The sequence below is a fragment of the Lissotriton helveticus genome, chromosome 1_1, assembly GCF_964261635.1.
Source record: "Lissotriton helveticus chromosome 1_1, aLisHel1.1, whole genome shotgun sequence".
Taxonomy (NCBI): Eukaryota; Metazoa; Chordata; class Amphibia; order Caudata; family Salamandridae; genus Lissotriton; species Lissotriton helveticus.
This window is the reverse complement of record NC_136057.1, coordinates 1409806947-1409820510: the sequence shown is the minus strand read 5'-3', so window position 1 is coordinate 1409820510 and position 13564 is coordinate 1409806947. Positions and strand designations below refer to the sequence as shown.

The following is a 13564-nucleotide window of genomic DNA, read 5'->3' as shown; positions in this document are numbered from 1 at the left end:
TCTTTTAAACTCAAGAAGGACTTCTCCAGAGTTACAAGAAAGAAACTGAAATCCTATCCCTTGCATACTGCCTTTGGTCACTCAAGCTTGCTTAAGGCAACACAAACCTCACATCCCAATTTACAATCTCATTTACAGTCCATCTTGGCCTAACATCATCCAACACTCAAGCAAAGGCCTGTAAATCTAATGAACCACTGCAAGATAGCATCCACATCTCTAGTGTTTGCTCCAAAGAATGAATTCCGTGTGGAAAAGTCAGGTCTTATTTCCCTATACTCTGAATATAGCACCAGTTTCTCCTTTTTACTACCCATTTGCCCCTGCCAATCTGAGCTGGCGTTAGCGGCACTAACCTATTCTTACAACCGGAGGCTTCCGCGGTGGGAGCTCCGGTCTTGTAGGAACACCATGTGAACTTATCAACAATGCATCAAGCACAGGGCGGTATTAGGACCGCGAGGATACCTAAGAGCCTTGTATGGGAGGACTAGGCTTAGAGCTTAGCAGGACCCCACGCAGACAGTAATGCAACTCTGTAAGAAGGTCACAGCGTCCCTTGGGTGGACAAAGAAGATTACGCAGGCGACTCCGCTGTGGGGGGCAGAAAAGCTGGAAACGCTGGGTAGCCAGACTGTGACATCTGGACTCAGGGAAAGGTCACTCCCTGGCCAGATCAGCAGCAAGAATACTAGCTGGCACCCTCCAAAGTCTTCCGCTATCTGCAAACCTCTAAGAGCGATGCACCCAAAGGGGACAGACCTTCCAGAGTCCTAACCCCTAGAGGACAGACTACTAGACAAATATATGCCCGAAAGACCACTTCCCTGACATATAAGAAGTTACTCAATCATTATTCAGATGTCTTGTTGCAACTAAGGGAAAAATGGGAGCGGATGTTGGATGACTTGGATGATGGAGAACGGGAGGCCCTGGCAGCACCCAAGGAGATGGCCATACTCTCTGGTTTCACGATAATCCAGGTCAGAATCCTTCATCGCTCCTTTTATGCCTGTACGATGGTGAAAATGGGAAGGGCTGGGGACACACTATGCTTGCGTGGCTACAGGCAGATGGGTACGTATTTTCATATGCTCTGGAAGTGCCCAGTGTAGAAAAAATACTGAGCAGCAGTTGTGGAATTTGGAGGATAAAATTAAGTTGGCACCCTTAGCTAGATTTGTTAGAGCAATGCAAATATAGCAAATAGTAGATATTATGGATGATGGGTGTCCTCAAGTGAAGAGCTGACAAAAAGGGCAGTCATTAGGAGTGATCTGTTAGAGTTTAGAATACCAGTCCATCTTTTAGAATTAAAGTTAAAGTTTTTTACATTTGTTTTTTTATTAAAATATTTCACAATTTATGTATTTGTTTGATGTATACTTGTTTCTGTATTTTGCTTTGAGAATAAAATCTTAGAGAATGCTCACGCTGGGATCCCCAGATCCCAGTAATGATTCAGTGGGGGTCCACAGAACTATAAAGATTAGGAAACACCATCTTGAATGATGGAAAGTGCCAGAACTTTAGAACTCTTCCGAATTGTTGATGGATCCAATTTTCTTTACCAGTTTTTTCCATAATTTGCATGCATGCACTGCGAAACCGCTACCTCCAACACAGGCTTTATCGATTTGCAGGAATTATCGGAAGTGAGGCCATTCTTGACCTGAGGCTTTTCCTTTTGTTGTACAGTCAGAGTTTTAACAGTAAGAATCCTGATACCAGCCAATGTTTCTCAATGCATAGAGGACTTTCAAAGATACCCTTCTGGTCACAAGTAGTAAGTGTAGAAATTGGAGGACAGGGACAATATGGTTCCATCTGAACAGGTTGAAGATTGGCCTAGCTACAGTGTTATGTATTCTTTAGTTTGACAAATGATTTCTTTAAGTTAAACCAGTGCAGCGCGAGTCTTGTACATAATTGTTTTAAATATTCCCACACACTACGTGTACACTATTCCTCCATCCACAAATAGACCACCACTCTGAACATTAGGGGAAATAGCTCTTCCAATCAAATGAAGAGATGTATCAGCCACAAATGAAGCCACCCCCTCCAGTCACGATTAAAGACACACAATGGGCCACAAGAGGAGACTTCCCATCCAGCCACAGGAGACTCCCCATTCTCCACCACACCCACAAATACATACAGCCCTGCAAGCCACAAAGACAATCCCTCTGACAACATACTGCCCCTTTGACCAAAGATATGCTCCCCAATCACAAATTGATACCCCTTCAGGTCACAATCAGACAAATTTAGTGATCACTGAATTGAGAGGCAATCAGAGGTGCTATAGGAAAGGAACTAGAGGCACCATTAACGGCCCAAATGAAAACTCTGTCAGATACGAAAACTAGGCTCCATCGCCGTTCAGATGACATCAAGATTAAAAGGGACATCAGGGCCCAAATTGACTCGCCAAACCAGGATGCCATCGGGAGTAGAGACCCAGATACTGCAGGGAGCCGAAAGCCAGACATTGCGGTGGAGACAAAACCTAGACGCCATCGCAGCGCCCAGCCCCAGGGGCCATCCCAGAGCCCAGTCCCAGGGGCGATCCCAGAGCCCAGCCCCAGGGGCCATCCCAGAGCCCAGGGGCCATCCCAGAGCCCAACCACAAATGCCATCCCAGAGCCCAGCCCCAGGGGCCATCCCGGAGCCCAGCCCCAGGGGCCATCCCGGAGCCCAGCCCCAGGGGCCATTCCGGAGCCCAGCCCCAGGGGCCATTCCGGAGCCCAGCCCCAGGGGCCATTCCGGAGCCCTGCCGTCATCCCAGAGCCCAGCCCCAGGGCCCATTCCGGAGCCCAGCCACAGGGGCCATTCCGGAGCCCAGGCGTCATCCCAGAGCCCATCCCCAGGGTCCATTCCGGAGCCCAGCCACAGGGGCTATTCCGGAGCCCAGACGTCATTCCAGAGACCAGTCCCAGGCGCCATCACAGAGACCAGTCCCAGGCGCCATAACAGAGACCAGGCACCATCACCCAGCCCAGGCTCAGGCACCATCTTCAGTGCACAGGCGTCATCACAGAGCCCAGCCTCAGGCACCATCACAGAGCCCAGGCTAAGGCACCGTCACACAGCCCAGGCTCAGGCACCGTCACAGAGCCCAGGCTCAGGCACCGTCACAGAGCCCAGGCTCAGGCACCGTCACAGAGCCCAGGCTCAGGCACTGTCACAGAGCCCAGGCTCAGTCACCGTCACCCAGCCCCAGGCACCGTCACCCAGCCTCAGGCACCGTCACCCATCCCAGGCTCAGGCATCGTCACCCAACCCAGGCTCGGGCGTCATCACAGAGCCCAGGCTCAGGCACCGTCACAGAGCCCATGCTCGGGCACCGTCACAGAGCCCAGGCTCGGGTACCGTCACAGAGCCCAGGCTCGGGTACCGTCACAGAGCCCAGGCTCGGGCACCGTCACAGAGCCCAGGCTCAGGCACCGTCACAGAGCCCAGGCTCAGGCACCGTCACAGAGCCCAGGCTCAGGCACCGTCACCCAGCCCCAGGCACCGTCACCCAGCCTCAGGCACCGTCACCCATCCAGGCTCAGGCATCGTCACCCAACCCAGGCTCAGGCGTCGTCACCCAACCCAGGCTCAGGCGTCATCACAGAGCCCAGGCCCAGGCACCGTCACAGAGCCCAGGCACCGTCACAGAGCCCAGGCTCGGGCACCGTCACAGAGCCCAGGCTCGGGCACCGTCACAGAGCCCAGGCTCGGGCACCGTCACAGAGCCCGGGCTCGGGCACCGTCACAGAGCCCGGGCACCGTCACAGAGCCCAGGCTCGGGCACCGTCACAGAGCCCAGGCTCGGGCACCGTCACAGAGCCCAGGCTCGGGCACCGTCACAGAGCCCAGGCTCGGGCACCGTCACAGAGCCCAGGCTCGGGCACCGTCACAGAGCCCAGGCTCGGGCACCATCACAGAGCCCAGGCACCATCACAGAGCCCAGGCTCAGGCTCCATCATCACAGAGCCCAGGCTCAGAAGCCATCACAGAGCCCAGGCGCCAATCCAGAGCCCATGGGCCATCATAGAACCCATGCGCCATCACAGAACCCATGCCCAAGCGCCATCACAGAGCCCACGTCCAGGCACCATCACAGAGCCCAGGCGCCATCACAGAGCCACGGCCCAGGCCCAATCACAGAGCCCAGGCCCAGGCCCATGCCCAATCACAGAGCCCAGGCCCAGGCCCAATCACAGAGCCCAGGCCCAGGGGCCATCACAGAGCCCAGGCCCAGGGGCCATCACAGAGCCCAGGCCCAGGGGCCATCACAGAGCCCAGGCCCAGGGGCCATCACAGAGCCCAGAGCCCAGGGGCCATCACAGAGCCATGGCACAGGGGCCATCACAGAGCCATGGCACAGGGGCCATCACAGAGCCCAGGCCCAGGCCCAGGCCCAATCACAGAGCCCAGGCCCAATCACAGAGCCCAGGCCCAGGGGCCATCACAGAGCCCAGGCCCAGGGGCCATCACAGAGCCATGGCACAGGGGCCATCACAGAGCCATGGCACAGGGGCCATCACAGAGCCATGGCACAGGGGCCATCACAGAGCCATGGCACAGGGGCCATCACAGAGCCATGGCACAGGGGCCATCACAGAGCAATGGCACAGGGGCCATCACAGAGCAATGGCACAGGGGCCATCACAGAGCAATGGCACAGGGGCCATCACAGAGCAATGGCACAGGGGCCATCACAGAGCAATGGCACAGGGGCCATCACAGAGCCAGGGCACAGGGGCCAATCGCAGAGCCCGGGCACAGGGGCCATCACAGAGCCCAGGCACAGGGGCCATCACAGAGCCCAGGCACAGGGGCCATCACAGAGCCCAGGCACAGGGGCCATCACAGAGCCCAGGCACAGGGGCCATCACAGAGCCCAGGCACAGGGGCCATCACAGAGCCCAGGCACAGGGGCCATCACAGAGCCCAGGCACAGGGGCCATCACAGAGCCCAGGCACAGGGGCCATCACAGAGCCCAGGCACAGGGGCCATCACAGAGCCCAGGCACAGGGGCCATCACAGAGCCCAGGCACAGGGGCCATCACAGAGCCCAGGCACAGGGGGCATCACAGAGCCCAGGCACAGGGGCCATCACAGAGCCCAGGCTAAGGCACCGTCACACAGCCCAGGCTCAGGCACCGTCACAGAGCCCAGGCTCAGGCACCGTCACAGAGCCCAGGCTCAGGCACCGTCACAGAGCCCAGGCTCAGGCACTGTCACAGAGCCCAGGCTCAGTCACCGTCACCCAGCCCCAGGCACCGTCACCCAGCCTCAGGCACCGTCACCCATCCCAGGCTCAGGCATCGTCACCCAACCCAGGCTCGGGCGTCATCACAGAGCCCAGGCTCAGGCACCGTCACAGAGCCCATGCTCGGGCACCGTCACAGAGCCCAGGCTCGGGTACCGTCACAGAGCCCAGGCTCAGGCACCGTCACAGAGCCCAGGCTCAGGCACCGTCACAGAGCCCAGGCTCAGGCACCGTCACAGAGCCCAGGCTCAGGCACCGTCACAGAGCCCAGGCTCAGGCACCGTCACAGAGCCCAGGCTCAGGCACCGTCACCCAGCCCCAGGCACCGTCACCCAGCCTCAGGCACCGTCACCCATCCAGGCTCAGGCATCGTCACCCAACCCAGGCTCAGGCGTCGTCACCCAACCCAGGCTCAGGCGTCATCACAGAGCCCAGGCCCAGGCACCGTCACAGAGCCCAGGCACCGTCACAGAGCCCAGGCACCGTCACAGAGCCCAGGCTCGGGCACCGTCACAGAGCCCAGGCTCGGGCACCGTCACAGAGCCCGGGCTCGGGCACCGTCACAGAGCCCGGGCTCGGGCACCGTCACAGAGCCCGGGCACCGTCACAGAGCCCAGGCTCGGGCACCATCACAGAGCCCAGGCTCGGGCACCGTCACAGAGCCCAGGCTCGGGCACCGTCACAGAGCCCAGGCTCGGGCACCGTCACAGAGCCCAGGCTCGGGCACCGTCACAGAGCCCAGGCTCGGGCACCGTCACAGAGCCCAGGCTCGGGCACCATCACAGAGCCCAGGCACCATCACAGAGCCCAGGCTCAGGCTCCATCATCACAGAGCCCAGGCTCAGAAGCCATCACAGAGCCCAGGCGCCAATCCAGAGCCCATGGGCCATCATAGAACCCATGCGCCATCACAGAACCCATGCCCAAGCGCCATCACAGAGCCCACGTCCAGGCACCATCACAGAGCCCAGGCGCCATCACAGAGCCACGGCCCAGGCCCAATCACAGAGCCCAGGCCCAATCACAGAGCCCAGGCCCAGGCCCATGCCCAATCACAGAGCCCAGGCCCAGGCCCAGGCCCAATCACAGAGCCCAGGCCCAGGCCCAGGCCCAATCACAGAGCCCAGGCCCAATCACAGAGCCCAGGCCCAATCACAGAGCCCAGGCCCAGGGGCCATCACAGAGCCCAGGCCCAGGGGCCATCACAGAGCCCAGGCCCAGGGGCCATCACAGAGCCATGGCACAGGGGCCATCACAGAGCCATGGCACAGGGGCCATCACAGAGCCCAGGCCCAGGCCCAGGCCCAATCACAGAGCCCAGGCCCAATCACAGAGCCCAGGCCCAGGGGCCATCACAGAGCCCAGGCCCAGGGGCCATCACAGAGCCATGGCACAGGGGCCATCACAGAGCCATGGCACAGGGGCCATCACAGAGCCATGGCACAGGGGCCATCACAGAGCCATGGCACAGGGGCCATCACAGAGCAATGGCACAGGGGCCATCACAGAGCCCAGGCACAGGGGCCATCACAGAGCCATGGCACAGGGGCCATCACAGAGCCATGGCACAGGGGCCATCACAGAGCCATGGCACAGGGGCCATCACAGAGCAATGGCACAGGGGCCATCACAGAGCAATGGAACAGGGGCCATCACAGAGCAATGGCACAGGGGCCATCACAGAGCAATGGCACAGGGGCCATCACAGAGCAATGGCACAGGGGCCATCACAGAGCCAGGGCACAGGGGCCAATCGCAGAGCCCGGGCACAGGGGCAATCACAGAGCCCAGGCACAGGGGCCATCACAGAGCCCAGGCACAGGGGCCATCACAGAGCCCAGGCACAGGGGCCATCACAGAGCCCAGGCACAGGGGCCATCACAGAGCCCAGGCACAGGGGCCATCACAGAGCCCAGGCACAGGGGCCATCACAGAGCCCAGGCACAGGGGCCATCACAGAGCCCAGGCACAGGGGCCATCACAGAGCCCAGGCACAGGGGCCATCACAGAGCCCAGGCACAGGGGCCATCACAGAGCCCAGGCACAGGGGCCATCACAGAGCCCAGGCACAGGGGCCATCACAGAGCCCAGGCACATGGGCCATCACAGAGCCAAGGCACAGGGGCCATCACAGAGCCAAGGCACAGGGGCCATCACAGAGCCAAGGCACAGGGGCCATCACAGAGCCAAGGCACAGGGGCCATCACAGAGCCAAGGCACAGGGGCCATCACAGAGCCAAGGCACAGGGGCCATCACAGAGCCAAGGCACAGGGGCCATCACAGAGCCAAGGCACAGGGGCCATCACAGAGCCCAGGCACATGGGCCATCACAGAGCCAAGGCACAGGGGCCATCACAGAGCCAAGGCACAGGGGCCATCACAGAGCCAAGGCACAGGGGCCATCACAGAGCCAAGGCACAGGGGCCATCACAGAGCCAAGGCACAGGGGCCATCACAGAGCCACGGCACAGGGGCCATCACAGAGCCAAGGCACAGGGGCCATCACAGAGCCAAGGCACAGGGGCCATCACAGAGCCAAGGCACAGGGGCCATCACAGAGCCAAAAAACAGACTCCATTCCAGAGCCCAAAACCAGACGCCGTCACAGAGCACAAAACCAGACGCCGTCACAGAGCACAAAACCAGACGCCGTCACAGAGCACAAAACCAGACGCCGTCACAGAGCACAAAACCAGACGCCGTCACAGAGCACAAAACCAGACGCCGTCACAGAGCACAAAACCAGACGCCGTCACAGAGCCAGACGCCGTCACAGAGCCCAAAACCAGACGCCGTCACAGAGCCCAAAACCAGATGCCGTCACAGAGCCTAAAACCAGACGCCGTCACAGAGCCCAAAACCAGACGCCGTCACAGAGCCCAAAACCAGACGCCGTCACAGAGCCCAAAACCAGACGCCGTCACAGAGCCCAAAACCAGACGCAGTCACAGAGCCCAAAACCAGACGCAGTCACAGAGCCCAAAACCAGACGCAGTCACAGAGCCCAAAACCAGATGCAGTCACAGAGCCCAAAACCAGACGCCGTCACAGAGCCCAAAACCAGACGCAGTCACAGAGCCCAAAACCAGACGCCGTCACAGAGCCCAAAACCAGACGCCGTCACAGAGCCCAAAACCAGACGCCGTCACAGAGCCCAAAACCAGACGCCGTCACAGAGCCCAAAACCAGACGCCGTCACAGAGCCCAAAACCAGACGCCGTCACGGGGCACAAAACCAGACGCCGTCATGGGGCACAAAACCAGACTCCATCACGGAGCACAAAACCAGACTCCATCACGGAGCACAAAACCAGACTCCATCACGGAGCACAAAACCAGACTCCATCACGGAGCACAAAACCAGACTCCATCACGGAGCACAAAACCAGACTCCATCACGGAGCACAAAACCAGACCATCACGGAGCACAAAACCAGACTCCATCACGGAGCACAAAACCAGACTCCATCACGGAGCACAAAACCAGACTCCATCACGGAGCACAAAACCAGACTCCATCACGGAGCACAAAACCAGACTCCGTGAAAACCCATGACAGAGCCAAAAATACAGTTGCCCAAACCCCATCACGGAGGCCAAACCAAGGCACCATCACAGAACCCCAGTGCAAAGGTGAATCCACATATGGATGCCATTAGAGACCGAACGAAGCCGCCATCAGAGCCCAAATGGAGAAGCCCTCAGAGCCTAAAAGTTTATGACAAAGGACAAGCCCACCAACTCTACTCCCTGTTCCATCCCTCTTTATCCACTCTAGACACTGCAGCACAAGATTCTGATTGACCTCCATCTCCCACTACTCTAACCCCGAATCATCTTGCCTCCTCTTTGCCATAATATCGCCCAGGCCCACAATCTGCCCCAGAGGCACCCCTACTACAACCCTGACCATCAACCCGGTGCACTCAACCAAAGATATCACCTCACTTCCTCCCTCTGAACCTACACTAACCCTGGAGTATTCCCCATGTATTCTGCCCACAATGACCTCCCACAAAACAGGTTCCACATGATACCTCCCCTATCCCCACTCCTTCATACCAGAAATCAACACTCTCCATTAATCCCCCATTGCCCTAGCTCCAAAGACTGTTCACCTAGGAACACAACCACTCACTCTATCCCTTGTATCTCCCGCTCCTACTCACGTTATCACTCCATCACCCTTCCCTGCCCCCCCCCCCCTTATCGGGGTTACAATTCGGCACCTGTACTCTTGTCTACATGACAGCACTTCTTCCACAACCCTACTTGTCTTCCTAAACTTCAGTACATCTCTGCCACCCTACACAGATTCCCACAGCTCCCGACGCCCACTCCCAGGCATCGTCAATGACTACCCTACAAAGGATTTCCTTCCCTTGTTCTCTCCCCAGAGGCTATTTATTCCTCGCTTCCTCACACTAACTCCTGGCTGTCTCTCCCAGCTCTCTTTCCTTGTTCTCTTCCTGTCTCCACACACACACACTCCTCTGGGTCGGGGCAGCGCCTCTGTCCCAAAACATTCGGATCTCAACCCCTTAAGTATCTCCCATGGGTGCCTGCCCGGCTCACCCTTGGGTTTTTCTCCGGTGTCTTTCCTCCCGGGATCGATCCAGCCTCTCCCTGTTGTATCCCCCTCTCCACACACCGTCCCTCCATGTGCCCGGCACACCCGGCTCCTTACCGGTTGATCTTGTTGGCAAAGGCTCTCCTCTCAGCCGCCGCCATGGTCTGCGGATCCCCGGCCGGGACAGCTCCTCTCTCTGGCTCTCTGTACCGGGCCCGCCTCCGCCTCCCCCGCCGGCCGGACACTTCCTCTACGCGAGTCCGGGGATCTGCTGCCGCCTGCAGGCCTCGGGCGGCAGTGCGGCCTGGGAGGAGGGGCCAGGCGCCGGGGCGGGGCCTGCAGGGGTCAACGATGGGTTTCCCTGAGACAGACGGAAGGCAGGGCGAAGACCAGTGCCTCAGGGCCACCCGACCAAGGGAGGGTTCAGAGCCGCACAGGGGCAGGATACAACAGAGGGGCAGGAGTGAGCAGTCTGTGCCAATGGCAAGACACGGAATTGCCTGTAAGGGTCAGAGCAGGACACCCCAGGAAAGGCATGATATCTGGGCGCTTGAACACCCTCTGGGGTTTAGAACAGGAGTTCTCGGGGGCAGGGGCTGAGGGCAGCACAGCAAGTACCCCAAAGCCATGAGTAGGGCACTGGGCACAACATCCTCTGAGGAGCAGGACGCACTGTGCACTGTTAGACTTGTAAATACCTTAATACCTTCGGGTCGATGTCATGCTATATAAAACAGCACAAAACAAAACAAACAAGCATTTACAATGCAATAGGTCTCGCAATGACATTATTTTGAGCTACTGACATTGTAAATAGCAATGTCTTTTAACCCGTGGACCGCGGCGTGAATTCCGCCGCAGTGCGGGCATTTTAATCAGAGGTCAGGGTATGGCCGGCCCCCGGCCGTCTTCCACACACACCCAATGTCACGTGTGAAGGCCGGGGGCCTTCCTCAGCATGGAACGGGTTAAAACATTAAAAGACATTGTTACTTACAATACCAAAATCAACACCTATTGCATTGCACAGCGCAGGGTCCGTGAAGACGGCGCTGCGCTTATTAATGTAAAAAAAAATGACAATGCCTTTTATTTATGTTTTAAAAACCAAAACATAACATAAGGCATTGCCATTTACAATGCCAATAGCTCAAACTAGCGTAAATGCACGACCTATTGCACTGCAAATGCTTGTTTCACGTTGTCTTTAGTTAAGTCACTGACACTGCAGTGGCACACTAGTCTAAATTCGAAATGTGTTTCTATCTAATAGTCAGAAAAGAGATGTGTGTTTTCAATATTGTAATATAGCAGCAGATCACTAATATTATGCAAATAATCTGTGACCCACTGCAATTTCTCAAATGTGAGTTCCTGTTTCACTGAAAAGGAACTTTTTTATGGATGTTGCATGGTGTTAAAAAACCAAACACCATTTCTCTGTATATTGTCTGTAAACGGCTCCCACACATTACCTGTATTAAAAAATAAACTAAAAGAAAATTGTATTTAAAATAATCTATGTTTAAGAATAATTAACGGTCATCAGGGCAGGACTTTGTGGAGAACAGAACAGGAACTATCAGTTGGCCCCTCTAAAAGGATGGGGCCCAGGGCCAGAGCCCACTTGCCCATGCCTTAAAACGTCTCTGTCTAGTAATTAGGAGGATAACAATCAATCCCTTTAGTCGCCTGTTAAATGACACGAAATACTAATCAGGGTGCTCGTAATCCTTTCAGTAACATATTGGTGTCCACAGAAAGTTGAAATCATGTCAACAACAGATTAGTGCATTCTAAGTACAGATGGTGGGTGAGAGAGAGCGAGATGGCAGAAGGGAGACAACCACACAAGCAAATCCCTGGTGTGTGTCTGCTCTGTCACCATGCAATAGGTGGCAGCAAAACAAGAGCACCGGAGAAATGGAATGAAGAGACAATAGCAAGGTGGGAAAGAAAGAGGGGGTGGGCTAATGCGTGACAAAGGGCGAAAGAGAGAGAACACAAGAGAGAGAGGGGGTACAGAAAAGTGACAGAGCCAGATGGTGCTTGAAAAAAAGAGCGGGAGAAAGAAGAGGGAGGGCAGAAAAAAGAAAGAAACCATGGGAAGGGGCGCGTGGGTAAGAGAGCTCAAACCAGACTGTGGGGCTCAGGCGTGAGAGGGAGTAGCAGCAGCAGCAGCAGCAGTAGCAGCAGCATCCATTAATATGTCACAAAACTTCAAAGTTCAACGTCCTCCTCCGGTTTGCTGACGTAGCTTCACCCGGCAGTATTTCCACTTTTTGTTCATCCTATTTCAAGCTGATCGCACTGTGAAGGCAGGGTGTATCAAAGAGATAACTGCGGCGTGAACTCAGAAGTGCACGGCCCTCCCTATCCGCTGACACCCATGGCATCCAGGCTCCGCGCCCCTAATCCGCTCATACCAACTTCCACAGACACCAACCGACGCACGCACGCAGACACACAAATACAAACGCACACCAACAACCCCACACACACACGCACCCAGACATGCACGGACAACACCTCACATCCAGGCTCCGAGCCCCCGAGAGCGCCCCTCATCCTCACATACCGACTGCCACAAACACAGACACCAACTGACAAACGCACGCAGACTCAAATAAAAACCCACACCAACAACCCCAGACACCCACACACCCAGACACACAGGGACACCAACTCACAACCAGGCATCCTCCCCCCAGAGCACCCCTTATTAGCACCTACCGACCCCCACAAGGAGACACCAACCGATTCACGCATATAGACACACAAACAAAAACCCACACCAACAACCACAGATCCCACACGCGGCACCCAGACACACATGGACACCAACTCACATCGAGGCCCCCCCCCGAGAGCGCCCCCCATCTGCACCTACCGACCCCCACAGACAAACGTCAGCCGACACACACACCCACGCAAGCACACAAATAGAAACCCACACCAACAACTGATGCAAACGCACCCAGGTATACAATTAAAGACACATTTACCCCAAACACACACACACACACGTATACAACAGCAACTCTGTACTCTGCGGCTGCCCCTTTTTAATATATCTATGACAAGGATTTGCAGAATGTGACACACGATAACGGCATGCACCCCTTACTTAGATATAGGTTCACTATATCTATCATATATCACTGCACATATAAATCAGACACCCCTATGGCAGGCCTTATCAATACTGAAGGCAGGGTGCTGGATTTTATGTGAGAGGGTGCCCATGCATGAGCAGAGCCCCTCTGCAGCCTTCAGAACCTATTTTCCAGGGTTATTTGTGATGCAGCCAACCATATATACTTAAGGGCATTATAACCTCGCGGTAAATGCTAACTTTAAAATGGGTGCTTAGAAACATGTTGTGTTTGGTGTCAAACACCTTGGAATCATACCTCCCGGGGAGGTATGATTCCACCCTCCAAAAGGGACATATGCGACACGGGTACACCCGGTACCAGCTTTCTCGACCTGGGCATCACAAAATGGATTCTGCCAGCAACAGACACGAGTCTGTCCTCTTGCTGCTGAGACAAGTGTAGGAGAGTAGGGTCTGCTTCCGATGGTTACCCCCACTTTTTGCTGTGCTTCACTGGTTTTTCGACATTAGTATGGCTGTGGCCCTGATAATCAGGCCCAGAGCATAGCTGTTCTCTCTCTAAATTGATACCATGTACTTTAGGTACAAACCAGATTGGTTACTGAGGC

The 13564-nt window shown here is 56.3% G+C and overlaps 1 protein-coding gene across 8 annotated transcripts in view; it reads right to left on the bottom strand.

Annotated features, from left to right (window-relative positions):
* Positions 1-10098, bottom strand: part of DOCK6 (dedicator of cytokinesis 6) — a 439831-nt gene extending 429733 nt beyond the window's left edge. For all 8 annotated transcript variants that reach the window (XM_078684817.1, XM_078684827.1, XM_078684835.1 and 5 more), the window contains exon 1: positions 9956-10098. In XM_078684817.1, the coding sequence (XP_078540943.1) occupies positions 9956-9999 (44 nt within the window). In that variant the 5' untranslated portion in view covers positions 10000-10098. The remainder of the gene's footprint in view (positions 1-9955) is intronic.
* Between the last annotated feature and the right edge of the window lie 3466 nt (positions 10099-13564).